General features: G+C 46.5%; 2 protein-coding genes across 4 annotated transcripts in view; one reads left to right on the top strand and one right to left on the bottom strand.

Annotated features, from left to right (window-relative positions):
• The window catches only part of SYN3 (synapsin III), a 458,389-nt gene that overhangs the window by 159,381 nt on the left and 275,924 nt on the right, over positions 1-23,084 (top strand). The gene's annotated exons all lie outside the window — the stretch shown is intronic.
• TIMP3 (TIMP metallopeptidase inhibitor 3) overlaps positions 1-23,084 on the bottom strand; it is a 56,751-nt gene that overhangs the window by 5,174 nt on the left and 28,493 nt on the right. Inside the window, exons 2-3 of the mRNA XM_044228492.1 lie at positions 8,436-8,518; positions 649-760 (exon numbers count right to left, since the gene is read on the bottom strand). Of these exons, the coding sequence (XP_044084427.1) occupies positions 649-760; positions 8,436-8,518 (195 nt within the window). The remainder of the gene's footprint in view (positions 1-648; positions 761-8,435; positions 8,519-23,084) is intronic.

Below are 23,084 nucleotides of genomic sequence, written 5' to 3' on the forward strand. Positions count from 1 at the left end.
TCAGCCACGAAAGAATTCTCACCCCCGAGTACCCACCTTAGACCAGGTACTGTGCTAAGTACTTTCTAATCCTATGATTTTGTTTCACCCTGCCCAACACCAAACTGTGTCCTTATTTTCAAGGTGGCGAAAACAAAGCTCAGAGAGGTTAAGTGATTTGCAAAAGGTCTTAAACCCGTAAAGTGCTGGAGCTAGGACTAAGGTCAATTTACCCCTTCCCTCATCAGTGGTTGCTTGGTTTTGACCTTTTTTTCCCTTTACCACATTGACTGCCTAAAGGTGGGCAACTTTCAAAGGTAGACCCAATAAATAGATTGATTGTGAGGTATAGAAGAATGGGTACTAGCAATCCTTTTTTATTTATATAATATAGTAAATCTGAGAAACTGCAAAATTAGGCAAAATTACATTTCCTCAGCGGGGCCTGTGGTGGAGCTAAGACTAAAACCTAGTCTCCATGCAGATCCTCGAGTTCCCACCACAAGCCAAGCGAGATGCACTCTACACAATACTCCTTACAATTCATTGGGTGGGTGGCCAAGGTCCTAAGGACACGTGGGCGTCAACTGCTACTTCTCTATCCTTCTGAAGCAAAGGACTGGTGGGCCTTGGCCAAACCCTGCCCTAGATGCTAGAGTTGGCCATTACCTGTCAGCAGGTACTGGTACTTGTTGACTTCTAGCTTCAAGCCACAGAGACTTTCCGAAGCTTCTGTGTGGATATACTGCACATGGGGCATCTTGGTGAAGCCTCGGTACATCTGTGGGAGAAGGAATGCCATGAGAGAGGACCAGGGCTCCGAAAGCTTGCTGGCATTTGTTCTGTGGGGATCTGATCCAGTCACAGTCACTGACCTAACCACCACAGGGCCTTCACTCCAGGTAAAGCCACCTATTCACCTTTTGTCTGAACCACCGTTCGTGCCTTTCCAGAAAAACCTTCCTATCCAGCCAGTCACATCGCTTATTCCAAAATCTTCACAACACTGCACCAGATATATACTCCGGTCATATCCCAACACCTTTTCAGAAATCCAAAGAATTTGCTTGAAAGGGGTCCTGCCTCCCTCAGCAACCTTAGCCCCCAAGTTCCAAGGAGGCAGCTGGCCAGCATTCTAATGAAATCTCTGGGACATTTCTCAATACGTAAAAGCATTCCACTTACATTCCCCTCACTGTATCCTCCCAAGAACCCAAGGAAGTAGGTATTATTGTACCCATCTTACAGATAAGACTCATAAATTCTGTTTGGTTGATGGAAGTTAGAACGCAGGCCAGGATTCTCCATGCTTTTATTTTTCTGAGCATCTGTTGAAAGCACTGGGTTCATTTACCCCAGATAAGGCATATAAACACATACACAAAAATTCTAGATTTTTAACTAAACACTTTATAATTACTAAGTTGCACTGTATGAAAATGCCGATACTTGGCCATTTTTATCTATAACATAATCTAACATAGTGGTTCTCAACTGGAGGCAGTTTTACCCCCACCCCCGGGGACATTTGGCCATATCTGGAGACATTTTTGATCGTTACAGGTGGGAGGCAATGGTGGTTGCTACTTACATCTATGGGAAGAGGCTAGAGATGCTCTTAAATACCTTCTGATGCACGGGACAGCCCCCAAAGCAAGGAATTATCTGGCCCCAAATATCAGCAGTACCAAAGTTGAGAAATCCTCTTCTAGTATTCACCCACCTCATTCCCATGATAGCCCCGTGAGACAGGAACAATTTATGTCCATTTCATAGATGAGGAGCCTGAGCCCCAGACAGGTAAAGTGGCTTATCTAAGGCCACATGGTTGGCAAATGGCAGAGGTAGGATTCCAGGCAGGAGAATCATCTCCAGAGTCTAAGCTGTGCTGTCTCTCACTGTGGCTTCACAAGTTCATGCCCAAGGGCCTCTGGTACAGCCAAATGCTCTTTATGGCTGTTGTGCCTCCTTTATCTGCATGTCATCAGAACCACTGGTGTGACCATAACGAGGCTGATCCCACTTGGTGATTCCAGGTGAAAACCACGAGTCTCACATGGGTTCAGATCTGTTAGAAAACTGTTAACTGTGTGAGGTGGCAAGGGTCGGAGGGGGCTCCAAGTTGTGGCCCAATCCCATTAGCCCCTGGTTCTCAGAGCACATGGGCCCAGGGTGGCTGGTGGTCTCCAAGGGTTTACAACAGGACAATGTCTCTCCCTTAGTTCCTGGCATGCGTTATTAATTTACTTACAGTAATTAATAAAAAGCCAGACATCACCTCATTGTTGTCCCATCTAAGTGCCTCCCATTTGCACTAAGATCTGGGTTTTCTCCTTATTTTGTTTTAAGAGGGCACTGGCTGGTGGGGGTAGGTAGTCCAGAGGACCTCCACCATTATAAAGGGTCTGTTGGACCCACAGAGTTCGGGAGCCTCTGTCTTTTTAAGGGGAATGCTGTTCTAATTGTGTGCAACCATCAGTGCAGATGGTTTTAATTTACCTGGCCTCTCTTTTAACCCCTTTCTCCCGAGAGGCTCAACAGCTGAATGAGGAAACGCAGCCAAGTGCTGTGAGAATTGCTGTCCACACTCGGTTTTCAATTATGCTGTGGGGGAGCAGGGGCGGATCACATCGTACCCCCCACTTCCTCAGTGATGGATGGTGCCTCTCTGGCTTTAACAGGAACCATGCTTAAAAGCACTGCTCTGTGTGTGCCATCAAGTGTGGCCTTCAAAAAACATTCTCCACACTCCCTCCTGTGTCCAGCAGCTTCTCCTCTGTGTGGCTGTTCCTTGAGTTCCTGGCAAATGTTTCAACTTGATCCTCACGCGAGGGCTTTCAGACTCAGACCATTAGAGCCTCAGTACAACCTTGTCAGTCTTTCCCTTTCATGTACTCTCTGCTTTATGAGTGAGGATCAAGGCCCTGTCTAGGGTCCGGTGACTTAAGCTGCCCAGTTGAGTTCTCATTCCTTTTGAATTTGAAGGCATCTTGATTTCAGCATGGCTTGTAGCACTTGCATGCAGAATCAAGATGTTTGTGCATTATGAACGATAAGGTCTGACAAGTACAGTGTTGCCTTTTTTAGGGTCACTTCTGAATTTAACCATATGGTAAAGGCAGATTGTACTCATTTTGTTATCTTTTCTTTATAATAATCCCATCTTGACCTAAATATCGACCCTATAAGTATCATTAGGTCTATATTCATAGAGACTGAGAATTGGTTTGACAAATTTAGGAGGGTCGTGATAGGTTTGTAATGCCTCGACATGAGAAACATAGACTTTCAGAATTGGAAAAGACATTAAAAGTGAACTAATCCAGTCAAAGCATTGGAGGATTAATGGTCAGCTCAGGTTCTGGAAACAACCAGCCAGTCTGAATCTTGTCTCTGCCACTTATCAGCCACTTAAGCTCCTTGGGTCTCAGTTTCTTCATCCATAAAATGGGGCAAAGTGTTTTCTTCATAAGGTGTTTTTGAGAACTAAGTGACTTAAAGTAGTACATGGAGTGCAACATTCAGTAAAAGTTATCTTAAAACTAGTTCTACTGCAGTTCATATCAGCAGAGGGAAAGGTTTAGTCCTTTTCTTTCTCCATCTCTTTGCCCAACCTTATCTCTTAATGCAGGGATTTAAAGCTGGGTTTGAACTTCAAACTAAGTGGGTTGTGTTCTCTCTCTCTCTCTGTCTCTCTCCCTCTCTCTCTCCCCAGCATATTGAAGTGAGACTGACAAATAAAAATGCATATGTTTAGAGTGTAACAACATGATGTTTTGATATCTGTATACATTGTGAAATGGTCACCACAATCAAGAGAATTCACACAACCATCCCTCCCAGAGTTACCTTGTGTGTGTGGGATTCTCCTTAGCAAATTTCTTGTCTTCAGTATGGTATTATTAATTATAGTCATATGCCATGCATTAAATCTCCAGACTTTACTCATTCTAGTTTTGTAGAACTGAGAATTTTTACCCTCTGACCAACATCTCCCCATTTACACCACCTTCCAGCCTCTAGTGACCATCATTCTGCTCTGCTTCTGTGAGAAGTTCAACCTTTTTTTTAAGATTCCACATAAAAGTGAGCTTATGCTATATTTGTCTTTTTGTGTCTGGCTTATTTCACTTAGCATAATATCCTCCAGGTTCATCCATGTTGTCACAAATGACAGGATATCCTTCTTTATTAAGGCTGAATAAAGTTCTGTCATGTGTAGACACACAGCACATTGGACTCTATAAGCCTCTGGACATCCCATCTTGGTAGTATGTACACAAAAGTTTGAAGAAGTTAGTTTTCCTGGGGTGAAGAACCAAATAATGTAAGAAAGAAATTTCTGAATCTGGGGCCTTTGAATATTTCTTGTGGAGTGCCTGGGTTTCACTCTGCATTGACAGCAGGCAATGTCACCGTCATAGCAAATATGTCCGGCGTGCCTGGATTTGAGCGCTGTGCTGGATGCTGCTTTACACCATGAACTCCTTTAAACCCACAACTTTATTCTCATTTACAGACCGAGCAACTGAGTTTCAGAGACATTAGATACTTGACTGAGATACCAAGGGCAACCAAAGTCTTTCTTTCTCTATGAGAGAAGTCTTTCTCTTATAGAATGGGCTGTCTAGCAGGGGAAGCAGTGCATGTGAGAATGCAGGCCATCTCTGTTGAGGGCTAGCTGAGATACCCAGGCCAGAAAGAGTTACAGGCATTGAGAAGGAGAATGGCTCCCTGTGAGCTGGGGGGAAAGAGGCTTCCAGCTGGAGCTTCAAAGGCGAGACCTTGCAATAGTGCTCATTTGATTAGACAAACCACTGAAGGAAGGAAGTCCCCAGGGGCCAAGCATTCCAATTGCCCAGCAAATCTGTCCTGCCCAGAGTCAGGACATGCAAAGCACATGACCAGTGCGCCTTCCCATGGATCTCCCCCGACCCCCCACCCCGCCCCACCCAGCCCAGCCCAGGGCCAGCTGGGACATAATGTTCCCCACGTGTTGTCCCCTGCCACGTTAGCCTGGGAGCATGTCTCCACAGCATAAAATGCAGCTCCTGGCAGAGCCCATGGCTTTCTCATGGTCCTGACCAGAGATAAGGTCCCGATAGATTAGACTGACCAATTCTGGCAACCGCTCCAACTATCTCCAAGTTTGATTTTGCAATAAGCTCCCTTAACATTTGTATACCCCCCACACACACCTGTGGGTTTCTGCACACTGGAGATAAGCCTATAATGTGTACCAGACATTCTGGAATTAGCATATGGGAGAGGGTCTGCCCGCCTTTCATCTGGGTGAGAAGTTTGAAGGGAGGAGGTGGGAACTCTGAGACAGAAGAGAGAGGTGAGACAGGGTGGCTCCAATTCTCACGTTCTCCAAGCTCCTTGAGTTCTGCTCTAAGGGAGCCCTTGCTCACCCGTCTGACTCTCTGGGGTAGACTCTCTAATCTACCAGAACAAAGCCACCCAGGGACCAGTGCCAAAACTCACACAGGCTCCCCTCTCTGGCCTCTCCTTCTTCCTCCTACAAAGAGTTTTCAGTGCACCCTTTGCAGGATGTTGCAAGTCAAGAGTTACACTGCTGGATGACAAACGGACAAATGCAAACTAACCTCTTTTTGTTCCCTGGGGAAACTACATACAGATGGGGTGGGGTGGGCCCCCAAGGGGGCAGGAATGATGAATCAGCCTGCAGCTCCACTGCTCTGTAATCTCTCTGTTGGCAAAGGCTCTATAGCTTCCCTGGCGTCTGCCACTTTCTAGTCCTATGAACTTGACTGTTACATGAACTTTCCAAGTCTGGGGCTGCCTCACCTGTAAAATAGAGGATAATGTATATCTACTTCATAGGGTTGTTATGAGGACTGTTCCATGCAAAGGGTTAGCAGAATGCCTGATACACAGTAAATGCTCAGTACATGTCACTTGAATAGAGTCTCATATTCGTTATAACAAATATAACAAATATTAACCTGCTATCCTGAAATTTTATCCTGGTAGCCTGAAGCACAGTGCTGAGTGAGAAGAGTGCCTCTGTGAGAGAAGAGAACTCTCTCACAGCATAGAGAGAGAGAAGGAAGGGAGGGGAATGCTTAGACAAACTACTCCAATCCTTATACCCCATACCTGATTAGCAAAGTGCTCCCGGAGAACAGCAGAATTCAGTAGCCTCTCAGGACAGAAGGGCAACGACCCTTCTATGAGTTATCTAATATTGGGCTGGTAGGAGGGGCAGAGTTAATAAATGGCGTTACATAGTGTTTGATGATCAAAGCGAGATGGTGGGGAAATTTTGGGAGCCATATAAAGAACACACAGGATTGGGAAGGAATCCCAGCACCTTAGCTTGGGAATGAGATCTGTCTTTAATTAAATGCATGACTGGGCAAGTCATTTCCCCTTTGAACCTGTGTCAGAAGTAGAACAAGGAATTTTACTTCCCAGTGCCCAGCACCCTGGTTGCATGAGTCCGGGTAAAGGACAGTGAATGGATAGTGTGATGCCACCAGCCTAGGAGTGTGTGTGTGTGTGTGTGTGTGTGTGTGTGTGTGTGTGTGCGTGCTCTGAAGCTGATGGGTGAAGAAATGTAATTTGGCCTCCAAACACCTCCCTACCAGAGGCTGGCCTGACACCAGTAAGGGGAGGAATGGGACATTCTGATCACCCTGGTCTCCACACCCAGAAGGAAGAGGGAAGCTAGGCAAGTTTAGGAACCACTGTCTCCCAGCTGTTTCCTCAGATCTGCTGGCCAGAGTGTCCATAATGTGATGAGTTGTCCCAGAGTGGGAAGGGAGTGTTGCCTGAACCCCTGCTTTGTCTAACATGCTTCAGCATTTTTGCTTGCTGGCTGCGGGGGTGGGGGGCATACAGTGGGGGTTTCTTTGGTTGTTGTTGATCTTCTTGGTTCTCCCCTCCAACTCCTCTCTCCCCATGGCTGTCTGAAGACATAAGCTGGTCCCATGACCAGACTTGGGCAGCCAAGGGCACCTAGCCAGGGCTGACTCTGGACATTACATAACCAGAAGGCTGTGGGCGTTTCCAAAGTTGAATGGAAAGCAACAGGTTCCACAAATGTAGTACATCAAACCTCAGGCCTCAGGATGCAGGAATAATGAGGCCTGGAAGTCTGCCTCCAGGATGGTTGGGTACACCCATAGGCTGTGGGCGGTACCTGGGTGTCAAGCCTTGTCTCCGCTGGGGAGTTTTCAGGCCAGTAGGGTCTCAACATCATTTCTCCATTAGATGGATAAACATCCACCAAGTCCCTGTTGTGAGCCATGTCCTGCTTTAGTTTCTGGGGATGCAAATATGGGCAGTGAGTAAAAGGACTGGCAGTCCACTTGGACCTGAGCATACCCCATATTGAACTTCTGAGTAGTCATGCCCATGTGTCTTGGGTCTTCTCTCCTGACCTGACTATACTTCCTGAACATAGGAAACCCATCTTCCTCGTGGCCTCCATGCTCCTGGCACAGGGTACTAAACATAGGGGGGTGCTTACAAATGTGGGGTGATGGAGCAGCTGCTGAGCCATTCAGGGTGAGTGAGTACCAGAGTGAGTCCTCTGTGCTAAGACAAACACAAGTACCTCTTTCCAGTGCCCAGAGCAGCTTTTGCTTAGAAGTAACACCACACATGTCCCAGGGCACTTAGAATCCTGAAATGCCTGAGCTGGAAGGGCTCTTAGGGGCACTACGCCCAACCCTGCACTGTTAACAGGTGGCAAAACAGAGGTCCAGGAAAGGGGGGAATTCCAAGGTAAGCAGGCTATTTGGGAGTGGAGCTGAGATACAGAAGCAGGTTCTGCAGGTTTCAAATCTGATGTTCTTTTTGGTAAGGTGGACTTCCTTAGTGTGCTTTATAATGTTAATATGCTCAGGAATATGTTCAGTAATATGAATATGCTTAGTAAACAGTGCTAAGCAGCTGGGAGGCAAGCTCTGGGAAAACAGGGAAAGAGGATGCAGTTCCTACTCCAGGATACGTTTCCTGTGATCAGCCAAAGTTCAGCGTAGAGATTCGAGGAGTTAAACATAAATGGTAACCTCAGCAACTGCATAAGACCAGTAGGCACTCTTGAAACTCAAAACTGAGAGCTCCGAAGAAGAGCCTGTAAGACAAACTAGTCCTATGTCCCCTCATTTTACAGATGGGAAGACTGACACCCAGAGAGGGGCACTGACTTGGCCAGGGTCTTGCAGTTGCCAGGGAACAAGGCTGTCTGCCATCTGGTTCCAGAATTGAGCCTCTTAACAATGGTCTCTGAGGGACTCCACTTGCACTGGCTCTAGGGTGAAGCAGCCACCTCCCCCCCAACTTCCTGCCATCATTTCTTCTGCCTTAGCAATGCCCTCTCCAGCAGTGGGGAGGGTTATGCACACCCACCTAGCCTCCCCTACCTAGGACTCTGCTGCCAAAAAAAACAAAGAGCTCTCCTGGAGCTGGATTCTGTGACTCACCTTCATCTGCTTGATGGTGTAGACCAGCGTGCCAAAAGGCCCTTCCTTCACCAGCTTCTTCCCTACCACCTTGGCCCGGATCACTGCAGAAAAAGGCAAGATACAGACAGGAAAGAGGTTAGGAAGACTTGAACCACATCAGGGATCACATCTCAGGTTGAGTGCCTGGAATTGCTTTCTTATCTCTGGGCCAACTTGAATAGATGATTGTGTTTATAAAAGTAAGAATTCAGATGAGAGACACTGGTTGGGGGCGGGGGTGGGGAGAGGAATGGAAGAATGAAGGCAGGCAGTCATCATTCGACTTAATTATCCCAAATGTTCACAGTTGCCAACCCTGGAAAATCCTAGGCTGCATTCACCCCTGGAGGAGTTTCTTGACCCTGTGGGTTTACCATAATCGAAAATCTACTGCTTTTGTTAGAGCCTCTTGCCATCCTCCATTGTCCATCTGGCAATTGCCTGGTCTCCCAGAACTATTGTCTTTCCACCAGGACCTCTTCCTGAATGCTATCTCATATGGGGCTCTCCTTTGCATGCATATATTCACTGAGTCCTGATGGGCCTGCAGGATTGCAAAGGATATTGCAGGATATGCAAAGCATCCCAGCCGCTCTCTGTAGCTGGTAAGCATTCTGATGGGGCCCTTGGTTCGCAGCACTTAGATGGCAAAGTATGCAGTAAAGCGTAGCTCAGTAAGGATGTGGTGGAGGAGGGAGCTGTTGGGGGTAGGAGCTCAGGAATCAACAGAGCTCTGCTCTGTATGGCTATCATGACTGTGGGCAAGGAATTTTGCTTCTGGCCTCCCATTTCCTCCTATGTAAAGCCAGGATAATAATGGCACCAATCTCCTGAACTGAAAGCATTAGGTAAGATAACACATGTGAAACTCAGTGCCGTGTCTTCCACACGGTATATGTTACATAAACATTATTGATTTCATCATATCATCATCATCATCACCAAAAATTGCATGCGCTGATGATAGAAGGGTTGCTGCCATTAAAATTCGCTCCCATCTATCACATACCAACTCTATGCAGTAGTACATCTCATGCATTTACTCCTCAAGACAGCTTAGATGGGCAGTATCACCATTCACATAATACAGACAAGGAAACTGACAGAGAAGTGAAGCCACTTGCTCTTCTGAACCTCAGTTTTCTCCTCTGGAAAGAGGGTATAACTACCTATATAAAAAAATTGGAATGAAGATTAAAGAAAAGATCTTCTGAAATTTCTTAGTACAACGTTTGGCAGAAAGGAGTTGCTCAGTAAATACCAATGGACTATGAACAGGAAAAGTAGACCCAACTTGAGGAAGGCTGGAAGATAGGCATTTACTACATGCAGTAAAAACACAGAGAAGGGAGGGATTTACTTAGAGATTATAAGAGGCTGTGCATTTTTTTTGTATTTTACATGAAAAGGAAGCACCCAGTATCTGCCTTCAGATATTTATGGAGCTCGCACATGGAAGAGTAACGGACAGATCTTAAAGACAATTCAGAAACTGCAGATAAGTTGTGTTCATTAGCTCAACCCCCCCCCCAAAAGGCATCTAATAACAAAAACTGGCAAGAAACAGGGAGGGGCTTCCATAGGGATAGAGAGAGTCTCCATCAAGGGGTTCTGGAAGCTCTCAGGCTAGGACCTTTCCCAGAATGGAATGGATTTTGCATATATAGTGGCCATGCTTTGAGTCACACATTGAACTCTTCCAGTTCTAAGATCCTGTCACTTTTTTTTTTTAACCTCCAGTTATACTTAGCTCCTAAAAAGAGTAGGTCCTGAATAAATGTCTGTTGAACAGAATACCCTACACACACACACACACACACACCTGCCCATTCTGATGGCTCTGTTATCCCTGTTATCCTTCCCCATTTTGGATGTCCCACCACATTTCCCAATTCATTGACTCTAATCTCTAAAAACAAAACAAAACCCTTATTAGGAAACAATCTCCACCATCCCAACTGGATTCTGTCCCGTTCCTCTCCAAACGAGTTGGGACCCTACTCTTCTTATCAGACATGAAGTCAAGACCCAGATGAACCAACAGCCCCTCCAGAACTTCTTGCCAGGGAGGGTAAAACACAGAGCCCATTGGCGAAGTTAGCAATTTAGCAGACACAGCTCAGATTGGGAGAAGGCTAGTGGCTGTTTCCAAGTCCACTGCAAAAACGAGAGGTTGGCAAGATTCCAGGCAAAGCTCCCTCAAGATTCTGCCTCCACCTCTTTGTCTAACTTTGTAGCAGCATCCTTGGCAGGGAGCCAGCCTCCCAGAGGCCCAGGGACTATTTCCTCTACAGCAACTCCCACAGTCAGGTTGTAACAGCTTAACTGTTGGACAGAGAGCATATCTGCCAGGACTTTACTATTGATTCTTCCTGAATTGATTTGGCTCCATCCTCTGCCGCTTCATTAACACAGAAGGTAAACTACCAAGTGAGTCTTTGCCTTGGGGGGAAGAAATTGCAAAACGGATTTCTTTAAATAGCAACTTCTCCCCTTCCCTGGCTCAAAAATGACTTGACTTCATTTAGACATAACATGTCATAAGCAGACCTGTCCCATAAAGCTAGGTACTTCTGGAAGCTTCTGCACACACAGCTAGCCAATTCCTTCCTTACCCTGAAATGGCCTGAGCTTGGAACCTTTTCATCTGAGAACTGTTCAGTGAAAAGGGAGTCAGTTTCTGTAGTCAGGAAGCCACATTTGTGTTTCGTTCCACCACTACCATGCGGCCTCAGGCAAACCCGTGTGTCCCCAACCTCATTTCTCCTAAATCTTTCTGATTGTCTTGGCCCAATGCCCATCACGTGGCTTACAAGCGATGTCCTAATTCTAGTGGAGCAGCAGCATGGAAGAGCCAGGGCTCTGGAGCCTGACACCTGGGTTCGAATCCCAGCAGTGGTGTCGCATGGCCTTAAGGAGGTCATTAAACCCTTCTTTGTCTTCATTTCCTAATCTACAGCAATTCCTCATAAACCTCATGCTGTGAGGGTTACATGTAGACACTGGCAATGGTGCGTTTGCTGTCACTGCTGTTAGAATAACACCCCTACCAGTGACCTCTATTGTTACTTGTCTGAGTTTCATTGTCTTCTAACATACGCCATAAGCTAAGGCCTGGGGGTGCTCTCTGGGATGGGAAGAAAGGCAAACTCCTCAAAATATCTGGCCATGCAGAATTTCAGGGAGAGGTAGGGGAACACACATAAACTGGTCAAAACAAACATACCAGGTATTTTTAAGTCTGGAGCACCCACCTCATCACCTGCCCTATCTCATCACCCACATGTGACCCAAGAGCAGCCTACCAGAACCAAACTCGATCACACGGTTATGGTCCAGAAAGGCTGGCAGGGAAGGCCCAGCATGGAGGCCACACCAGTTTTTTTCTTTATAAAAACAAAACTGTACTACACTGAACTAAAACTAAGTAATATTCTGCTCTCCCAGAGAGATTCACAAAGTTCTTCCAGAGTAAAAACACCAGCCAACCTCAAATCTGCCCATTAGTTCTGAATTAATATGTCTTTATTTGCTTCGGTTTCTCCTCTGCAATGCAAATGTGTGCTATTTTGTACTTTCCTGTCTGGCAGTAAGGGTGCTCCTGAACATTCTCTGGCCTCAGGGCCACAGTAGACAGCGGAGGTGTGGAAGGTCATGGTTCTCCAACAACAACAGAAGACAGTTTCCAAACTTAGAGCTGGCAGCTTGTGGTCTGTTCCCGCCACCTTGGTGTAGTGGCTAGAAGCCAGCTTTACAGATGGGCTGGGCTAGACAAAGGTTTTCTTTATTTTCCTTCCTGCTGGAATGTGGCCCCACACTGTCTTCCCAGTGTCCCCCGGCAGCTAAGCCAACACAGGAATGAGCTGGGTTGGTGTGCTGGTGGGCATGATGACGAGAAATAGAAGTCCCATTTCCTACCTCCACAGAGACAGTCTAGTGGGAAGACAAAGTTTAAAAGTTCATGGCTAGAGGGCTAACCTCCAAGGTGTCTGAAAGCACCAGTCAGAGAAAGGGGCAATGACGAACAGCTTGAATCTCAGTTTTGGAGCCTCTTATGCCCCGGGAAAGGAAGCTGGGCTTCCAGGGATATGGAGGTCAAAGGAAAACAGAGTAAACAGTATTTTCACTTTAAAGTCTGTAAGGAAAAAAAAAAAAAAAAAGTCTGTAAGAAGAAACTGACCAGGCTATGTGTGCTTATATAATTGGCACATAGACCTGTAAATATATGTAGGGCCCTCTTAAATATATCATACACCTGAGGATCCAGATGTAAAGGTATATTTCTATATAATTCTCTTTCTTTAAATAATTTTTGTGAGGAGGGCTAGTAAGAGCTTGCAAAAACAAGAGAAACGAGGCACATCCATCCCTTCCAGAAATATAATTGGGTGCTGCCTGCCCCCACCTCCATCCATAGTAATGTAGACCACAAGCAGCACAAGTTTTGAACAAAAAACAATTCCAGTGGCAAACAAGATTCAGCTCCCAATGCAGCTTACTGCGGTGTCCAGAAGTTGTACATCTCCTCTTTGTCAGCATATGCAGAGGGGGACAAGATGCCCACGAGAAAGCCCCTGCCTCTTACCCTCTCCTTCCACCTCCCATACAACTACCTTCAATCAAGTCCAGACCTTTTTACCCTGATCTGATGGTTGGACTTTTCTGCCAGCAGGTTGGAAGGCAAAGTTTGGCTGGATTTTAGATCAAGGATCCCTTAAATGAATTAATGTATACCAACTTAAGACCATGGATTCTGCCCGTCTTAGATCTTGGGATCCTGTTGACAGAACTATAGATCTTCCCCATGGTAAAGGAGTTGATTTAGCCATCAAATAAGTGAGATACTTTCTCTACCACACACACACACACACACACACACACACAAGTGCCCCTCACCCACACACACACACACACTCTGCTCCCATTCCTGTCTCTCTGAAGGCCCTATAGAATGACTTTGCTGACTTGAGGTATGGTTTTTAGGAGGACTGCGATGTAGGTAAGGCACACCTGCCCAGCAGGTAGGATGAATTTCTCCAAAAGCAGAAGTCACTGTTAGAGTTAACCCTAGGAAGGGGAATGTTCTTCTGATAGGACCCTACCAGGCAGGATCTAGGTAAGCGTAAAGGCCTAGACTACGGGCTTACCAGGCTTTCGACTTGGACTTGGAAGAAAAGAGGGGTTTGGAAGTGTCTGATAGTCATTTGATGTTCATTTCCTGGTTGCCATCCACACGGGCCTTTCTGAGGCCAAGAGCTCATGACAAAGACAATAAGCAAGAAACCCACAGCAAGGCAGGCCCACAGCCCATCTGGCTCAGCCCATTAGGCAATTCTCTGGTCTTGTGCCCCATGGAGATACTGCATTTTAGCCTATCCAAAGAAGGCAGAGCCAGGCTTCCTTGCTCCAGCAGCTGCCCAGCCATTCATTAACCATCAGCCCACTGCATTTCATTACATCATGTCTGTAAGTCTAGGGGAGAGGGAGGGACTAGAACACACTCATAACAGTAACTACTATTCATTAAGCCCCTCCCATGTGCCAAGCATTCATGCATGCTATCTTGCTCTATTCTTAAGATAACTCTTTAAGATGGCTATTATTGTCCCCGTTTTCCAACCATGAAGAATAAGATCAGGTACCCTGAGGGTGGTTTTGCATCCCAGCAGAACAAAAATTGGTGGGTCCCATAAGAAAGTGGACTGCCTAAAGCCTTTTCATGGGATTTGTACTGATTGCAAAACATTTCATAATTTTCTGCACCTCCCCACCCCCACTGTCTGCTCTGGTAAGGATCAGAGAGGTGGATTTGTCCCTAGGAGGAAGGCCCCCCTGATAAGCCCCCAGTGACCCCCATCCCTTTGATCACCCCACCATTCTCTCCCAATTACTCACACATGTGCGCTCAGATTGGTAATAAGAATCTACAAGTAATCACCATCAGTAGTAGAACAGAATATCATCATGTGCTTTCCAGCAAGGCTTTTAAGGAAGAAAATAAAATAACTTAGAAACCACAAATCCTGAGGATCCCTGAGGTTTCTCACAACACTATGGGTCTGAAGTTAATTAGACTGATTAATTAGATGAGACAATGTATATGTAAAAAGGCACTTTGTAACCCTGAAGCCAAACAGATGATATACTATTATGCTGCTGATGGTGATTACTTGAAGGTTCTGAAATGTACTGATCAGAGGAAGACAGCAAGAGCCCTGATCCAGCATTTCCTCATCCCCCTGACGATCTTTGGTATCTTCCTCCAATGACCCTTGCCAGAGTTCTTCACAATTATCTGCTGCCTCTTTGGGGATACTTTGTTGATGTCCAGGTTTGAGGAAAAGGCCTTTGGAATGAAGGGTGGATGGCAGACACCTGAAGGCCTACCCTACTCAGATCCTTCTGGTTTCCAGCCCATGTGTCACCACACCCAAACCCCAAAAGCCTCTCTCCAAAGACTTGGAGGCTGAAAGTTCAGATCAACAAAACATGGAATGAGCAGGCCTGGAACGTGTGGACTTGGATACAGTCAGGGCTCTGTCACTCTGTAACACTGGGCAAGTCACTTCCCATCCTGGTTTCTAGGTCAGGGTGATGATTACCAACCTGGAAAGGTTCTTGCCATGACCTAAGCTCCCTCTTTCTCTTCATCAAAGCAGCTCTCGTCGAGGTCACTGGTGACCTCCACGTGTTCAATCTGGGCAGTTGTGGGTTATCCTCTTCTCACTTCCACCCAGCTCATGGCTTTGTACCTCTGTACACTAGCAGCTCCCATTTATGCATCATCCAACCCCAGAGCCCCCACAACATGAGTCTACATTTAGTATCCCCTTATACGTGGAGGTCTAAGAGGACATTTCCAACTCAATCCTTCCAAAACAGAGCTCCTGAAAATGCCCCTCACTCACCCATGGTCCCGTTACCTTCCTTATCTTTGGAAATGGCAACCTGCTCCACTCTAGCCCCAGCCTTCTACTCCTTGTGCACCTCCCAAATACCACCTCAGGGCCTCTGCCCTTGCAGTTCCCCCTACTGGAACACTCTTCCTTCCAAAGCCACATGGCTCACTCCCTCACCTGCTTCGATTGTCACCTGGTCAGGGGGCCTCCATGACCCCCCGTAATCTTCCCTCATGCATTCCCTGTCACCCTTGGCCAGCCTCTCTGTGCTCCATAGCACTGGTCACCAGCTGACATAATCTGTATCCATGTGCTGTTCACTAGAATGCAAGCCTCACGAGAGGGCGGGTTCTTTGCTTTACTAACTACTATAGCCTGAGCAACCAGGGAGAGCCTGGCATGTAAGAAGTACCTACTATATATCTGCTGAATGTATGAAGTTAAAGGGCCACATACATGAAGGGTGATTTAAAAAAAAAAAAAAAAGATAAATGACTCCTCTGGGTAAGATTTGGCCTATGACCAAGTCTTTCTGAACCTTATTCCATCAGAAGGGGTTAATAGCGGTTCTCAGGTTATAGGGCCAGATAAACATCTGTTCAACAATCATTTGTGGAGTACTGTGCTAGCCTCACAGGGACAAGGAGATAAATAAGGCCCTGGGGAATTCAGAGGCAAGGAAACAGGTAAATGGTATTCAAGGAGAGCAAACACAGCAGTAGGAGCAAGAACAAAGAGCTGGCATCGCACAAAGAGGGGTGAGGTCTGTTCAAGGGGAGGGGCAGCTGGAGCTCCCTAGACAGCGGATCTAGGCCTTAGCCCATCCCCAAGCAAAGACTCTGTTTGCTTTATCTGAATCCAGAGGAAGCAGAAGCCTGGACCAGATCTGATGGGGAGGGTCTAAGGAAGGAGTTAGGAGTGAGGCAGAATCCCAGCCAGGCTCTGAGCGGAGCCAGGACCCACTTACCCACCTTTCCAGGAAGATGGCCCTGGAGAACAGGAGGGGAGCAGGGAGGGGCACCCCTGTGAGGAAGAGTGCCCCTTGGAGAAGTCTCACAATAGGCTCTTCCGGGCATCCTACCCTGGTCCCCTGAGGGCACTTCTCTCTGTCAGTTTCAAAGGCCTTTTTTTGTTGGTGTCAAAGCCAGGACCAGACAGTTAAGATGCACTCCCAAATCAAGATAGGGAGTCTCTAGTTCAAAGCCTGTCCTGACTAAATCTTTCCGTTAAGTAAAAATATTAATCTTGGTTTTATTTAAGCAGGTTTTTTTGGCACGGAATGAACCCCTGTGGCTAAAAATAAACTCAAATACACACACACTCTCAGAAAAATCTGGAGAGCTGCAAATCATTTCAACCCAAGTTTCCATCTCAGGGAAAGCTATTAAAAGCAGGAGGATATTAAAACCTCTCTGCACAGAGCCTCTTTTCTCAGTGCCTGCCTTGTGTTCTAGGGTCCTCGAGGCAAGGCTGTCCTGGGGAGGGCCTCCCAGCAAACAGGGGTCTGCGGGGGGAGGAGGCACGTGTGGGCTCCTAGCTCTCCTCACCTTGGAAGCAGTGTGGGTTTCGGCCTGAGCAGTCCGGGAAACATGTTGGGGCCTCAGCTGATGTCAGTTGTATGTATATCAAATGAAGGGGCCCAGAGAGGCAAGCAAAGGGAACATAGGTCCAGAAAGGTCAAGTTGCCTGGTACTTTGAGATTATCCAAAAGGAACACAAGCAAACTCTGCGTCTTACTCCAGCTTTCATGTTTTAAGTGGCAATCTTGATTTTAAACTATTAAAAGACAAAATTTAAGAGTCACCACTTAGGTATATGTCTGGACTTGGCATTAATACATTTCATTTGCAGTGTAACCACTTTCAAAGTCAGCCACCCTCAATTTCTTCCTGTAGCCACAGCCAGTTTGGGAGAAAGGTACAGATCATTTGACCCAGAACAGGATTAAAGTCCTAGGATACAGGGCTGACTTACTTGGGGGAGTGAGGACCATCTGAGAAGGGAGGTGCTGTTCCTATGATCTGGGTTTCTAAAAGGCTGGTCAGGTGACTGCCCCAAAGGGTTTACCAAAGCCTTAGAATTGTTGAAGCTTTTGTCCTGCAAAGGGTGGCCAGAGGGGGGTGTACTTTGGGGTACAGAAAGTAGGAAGGGAGATCCTTCCCCAGAGCCCCCCACCCCACATTCTCTCAGTAACAGATGGGAGCGACAACCCTACCCAGAGCCCCCCAAGCCTCCCTTGGTTTTGCAACGTAACAGGATTATTTTGAATAGCACAGTGATGTATAAAGGGGTCTCTGGGGTTTGGACCTCATCCCAAGTCCTGCCACTGCAAAGCCTCCAGCACCCCTTATAGCTTCCCTGCTCCCTGCCCCACTACACTGACCTGCCCTGTGATGCCCATTGTCTCAGTGAGAAAGACTTTCTCCCCAGTCATTTGCCTACACGTCTGTTTCTCTATAAGACCTACCTACCTGAAATGCCACCTCCTCCAGTAAGACTTCTGCCCACCTTAGACCACACTAAATCCCTCCAGTCTTCTTGGCTTCCTTTTTTCCCAAAGATGTTCTACCTTAATGGTCAGTTGCTTGGCACTCATTAGCCTGAATTGTTAGATAATAAGCCTGCATCTGACTATAGCACCTGACAAGGTGCCTAGAATATGGCAAGGTTTCTCCAAGTGTTTGTTGAATGAAGAATGAGGCTACAGGAGGGAATCAAAGGTAACACAATAAAAGGAGACAGAGATGGATTTGGGTACAAGCTTTTGGAGTGCGGGTCAAGAGTCTGAGCTCCTAGGGGCGCCTGGGTGGCTCAGTGGGTTAAGCCGCTGCCTTCGGCTCAGGTCATGATCTCAGGGTCCTGGGATCGAGTCCCGCGTCGGGCTCTCTGCTCAGCAGGGAGCCTGCTTCCCTCTCTCTCTCTCTCTGCCTGCCTCTGCATCTACTTGTGATTTCTCTCTGTCAAATAAATAAATAAAATCTAAAAAAAAAAAGAGTCTGAGCTCCTAAACGTCACCCAGAAAAGAAGAGAGGGAGGCAGGTATAAGTGTGATCCGAGAAGCTAGAGTGGGACTCTAATATCCAAATGCTGAAGATTCATATCTAAAAAGAGGGGAGTCATGGGGTCCATTTACAAGAGGCCTCAGTTAACAAATGCCTGTTGGGGGGCAACACCCAAACTTCAGTTAAGAAACCCAAGGTTTAGCATCAGAAAGGTCAGTGGTGCCACCTCCTTATTCTCCTCCTCCTCCTCCTTCTCTGTTCTCCTCCACCCTCCTCCACCTGAGTCCTCCCCCTCCCTCCTCCTCTTTTCTCCTCCTCCCTTCTCTCCTCCTCCTCCTCCCTCTTCCTCTTTCCTACCTCTCCTGTCCTCCTCCTTCTCCCTCCTCCTCCTCCCTCCCCCTCCCTCTTATGCCTCCTTTCTCCTCCTCTCTCCCATACCTCCTTTCTCCTCCTCCCTCCCCACTTTCCTCTTCCTTCTTCTCTTCCTTCCTCCTCCCTTCCCTTCTCCTCCTCATCCTTCTCCTTCTAGCATGAGTTGGAATTAAATCACTTATTCACTATTACTTCAGAAGTGTTCAACTACATGCCTTGGATCTTCTGCTATGCCTTGGGGATTCAGCAGTCAGTAGGTAGACAAGGTCCTACCTTCACGAAGGTTATTTATATCCTGAGACAAAAAGACAAGTGATTATAGCCCAGGAGGCCACAGGAGCATATATCAGACACACTTAGCCAAGCTAAGCAATTTCTGTACTTTGGGGTATTGGCATTCTCCTCCTGGTCACCCTCTGCAGAGCAAAAGTCTCAGCCATTCTGATCATGCTTGGTGAACACTTTGGGGTAGTTGCCTTATTAGCCATTTAGAAACCTAGAGCACAGTAACACCATCTCCCTTCTAAGATGGTCCTTATTCCCTAGGTAAGACCTGGTGGTGCTATGGATGCGTGTAGGTGGGAGACATTCTGCCTTGCTGAGATCTTGAGATCGGAAAAATCAGCAGGGGTCAGCTCAAGCGAAGAGGATTAAAAGGCCTTCAGGTGGAGGAGGGAGCAGAGGTGAAGGCCCAGAGGCTGGAGAGCCTAGCCTATCAGAGTAATAGAAAGCAGTATGTGTGACAAGGGGCAGGGGATGGTGGAAGCCAAGAGGTAGGCAGGAATGCCCAACTTTGTATAGGCTGAGTCTTGCTCCAACACATGTCATTTCTCAGGTGGGCAGTGATAGAGAAATCACTTCATCCTGGCCAGCGACCCTTATGTTAATATGTGCCCAATGTGTGCCTGAATGGTCAGCTGATAGGAGGACCCCAAAGCCTCAAGAAACCCCTAGAAACATGTTCAGGACTTGTTTGCCCCACTTTGCATTAGACCCATTAATGTTCCCATTCCAGTTCACATCCTGTTTCTGATCTCCAAAGTTAAGATTTAAGGAATCCATGTCTCCCCCAACACCTTCCTCCAAGCCCCTTAATCTCTCCCAGTCGTCTTACCTCGGGTGCTTTGGCTGGCTCAGCTCAGTGTGTGCCAGAGCCTAGGAAGCCTGCTGATCTCTAGAAAGCTCTACTTGGTTCAGAGGCACTGACCTGCTCACTGTTGTGCAGGCACACAGGTCAGGGGTGCCCAGAATACCCCCCTGCCGAGTGCTCCAGCCCTCCCCAGGGGCCCATGGGAAATTTTATTCCAAACAAGAGGCCACCAGAATAGCAGCCTGGTCTTCAACCATGGCCCCTTTGAAGCAGTGCCCAGAAAAATACCGTGCCGACGAATGGTTCTCGGAACTTAGAGCTTTCAGGTCAGGTCATTTCTGTGAGACCAGAATGGTTGGCAACATCTCAGAAGGTGTCTATAGTATTTTATTTTTCTGCTAATTGGGATTTTGTTTGCTAGGAGAGCAGAGAGACTCCAGGAGAGGTCCAGGAGTAGGAAAGCCAAGGAACTGCGAAGCAAAGGGACCTCCCTCGTTTGTACAGCAGACCTGCAGATGTGTCTTTGCAGAAAGGCAGTGAATCTGTTCCCAAAATGCAGTGAGGATGGATAAGAGACTTTGTTGTGGTTTCAGTAAGAAGCAATGTTTGCTCCCCTCTCTGTCTCAGGGGATTATGTGGCACAGATGCCAAAAAGAATGTGGTACATTTATAATAACCCTTTGGGTAGCTTTTAAAACAGTCAAGGCTTCCTTTCTCTCTTTAACGTCCCTAACTTCAGCCAGGAAGACTCTGGACACCAGGTGGACCCAGTGCAGGGGTTCCCATTTAAAGCAGGTGCTCCCCTGCCTGGCTTACTCAGAACATTCCCACTGGCTCAGGACCCAGGTAGTGGGCACTCAGGCAGAAACAGGTATGAAGATCTTCAATCCCCAAGACAGTTATCAAAGGTAGCTGACGTTGAGAGTGTGGAAGAATGGCTGGAGATTAGATACAAGAGCGGTTTAAGGAAGCCAGCCTCGTTTTAAAGAAAATACAGAAGTAAAGAATGCTTAAGGCTGCCCTCTTTGGTCAAAGTGGGTAACAGCAGAATGATAAACCTGTCCCTGGCATCTTTGCACACAACCTGCCCTTGCAGTGTAATAGAAAATTGTGACAATGGTTAAAAAAAGAAAGAAGAAAGAAAGAATGAATGAACGAACTACTCACCCGTCAAACCTGAATGCAATCAATAGTGCCTGAGCCTCTTGTGCATTCAGTAAAAATTTCCTGAGTAGCTACTATGTGTCAGGCACTCTGTCAGGTGGTGGAAATACACAGTGAACAAAACAGACACACCTTACCAGTGTTACAGCTAATCCTTAAAACTAAGTTGCAAGAGCATTTTTTCCATTGGGTAGATCAAGAAAACAAGACTCAGAATAGATAAGAAACATGTCAGAGGTTACACAGCCAGAAATTAAATCCACATATGTCTGCTAACAAAGCTTATCTTATCTGCTTGACATTTCACAAATCTGAAACAATCAGCCAATTCAGATGCATCAGATGTACAGAGTAAAGGAAAATTCTTACGGCTTAATTATCAGAGAATTCACATAAGCCATAGATGAGAATTCACATAAGCCATAAATGAGAACCTTGAGGTGGGGTTAACTCTATAAAACAGAGAAGTCCAGTAATCAGCCTAAAGCCTCATGGTTTGGGGAGGGGAGCACAGGGCTTAGGACCAAGAAGGGTGGCAAGGGAGGAGACAAGTGAACTCTACTGGACACTTGATTGTCAACACTGGTCTAACTCTGCTCAGGTACAAGGGCCTCAGGGCCTTTGTACATATCATTCCCTCTGCATAAGACCTTTTTATCTAGCAACTCCTATTCATCCTTCATATTTGAACTCAGAGATACTTCCTCAGAGGAGGATTTCCCTGACCCCTCCCTCAACACCAGATTAAAATAGTACTCCTGATAGTATTCTCATATTGCTCAGTTTGTAAGTTTGTTTGGGAATTCACTTGAATAATGTCTCATTTCCTAGCATTACACACTAAATTGAGATCATGACCTGTTTTGCTTATCACTATATCACCCATATCTCACACACTGTCTAGAACACAGTAGGTGCTCAGTAAATAGGTACTGGGTAAAGGAAGATACCTTTTCCAACCTGGCATATATTGATTCCTTCCTGAAAACCTCCCATTCCATCTTCCTGTATGATACAGCTGCTTCACTCACTGTATCTGGCTGTAACTGTCCATGGCCAGTTCCACTGCCATGAGCTGGCCAAGAAAAAATGTGTTGAGTTTTGAACTTGGAAAGAAAAGAAGGAGGATATTCTAAACAATGGGAAGACCTTAAATAAATGCCAACTTCCCTGGGTGGTAGAAGCTTGAATGGGGGACTTTTCAGGATTGTCCCACAATCTGGGTCTGTAGACAATGATGCTACTACTTCTCTGTTCCTGGGATCATCAGCCCCCCAAGACTCTGCCTGATGCAGTTCTGATAACATTTCACTGGCCATGCTCAGGCTTATGAATGTCTTGGAGAATGGACTTTTGAACCCAGCCCACTGACTCATTCCAGCTGGGCAGGATACATAAACTCCTCAGGCTTCATTTTCCTTGTTCTGAAGAAAGGTGACTGTTATATTTATGAGGATGAAAAATAATGAAGATGGAAATCAGCTGGCACAAGTTTTCCAAAATAAACCCAAACTCCCTCTTCTCCCTTTCCCCCCAGTTACTCCCCAATGTGCAGGCTCATTCCCTCCCAACAGAGTTTTCCATGAGCCCAGGGGGCCACTGAATTAGGAACATAGATAATCTGAAAAACATTTCACAGGCCCAAGACTCGAGGTTGAGTGGAACCTCCTCTGAATTTCTCTTCAGTCTCATCCCAGGATTAATCTGGCAACTATGCAAACATCTTTGAGCTAGGTCAGCTTGTTCCATGTTAAGACCATATTTTGACTATACCAAAATTCTTACTACCGCCTCTCTGTGGCCTTCTCCCAACTGGTTGACATCTTAAGCTTACACAAAAGAAGATATTTGAACAGCATGGTCATATTCCCTAAATCATCTCCAGAATAAATATTTTCATAAGTTTTGATGGCTCTTCCCCACCTGTGATGTGGTTCCAAGTCTCCTTCCATCTCTGTCTCACTTGAGGCCTTTACCTCTCTAATCTGTTGGTAGAGGGTAAATGCAAATTTCCTAGGAGTTGCTGCCCAGTGTACAAAGTTGAGAGGTTCACCTTCCTCACCCTGGATTCTTTCACTGCTGGCAATGCAGGTTAAGACTC

This window comes from Neovison vison, chromosome 12 (assembly GCF_020171115.1).
Source record: "Neovison vison isolate M4711 chromosome 12, ASM_NN_V1, whole genome shotgun sequence".
Lineage (NCBI taxonomy): Eukaryota > Metazoa > Chordata > Mammalia > Carnivora > Mustelidae > Neogale > Neogale vison.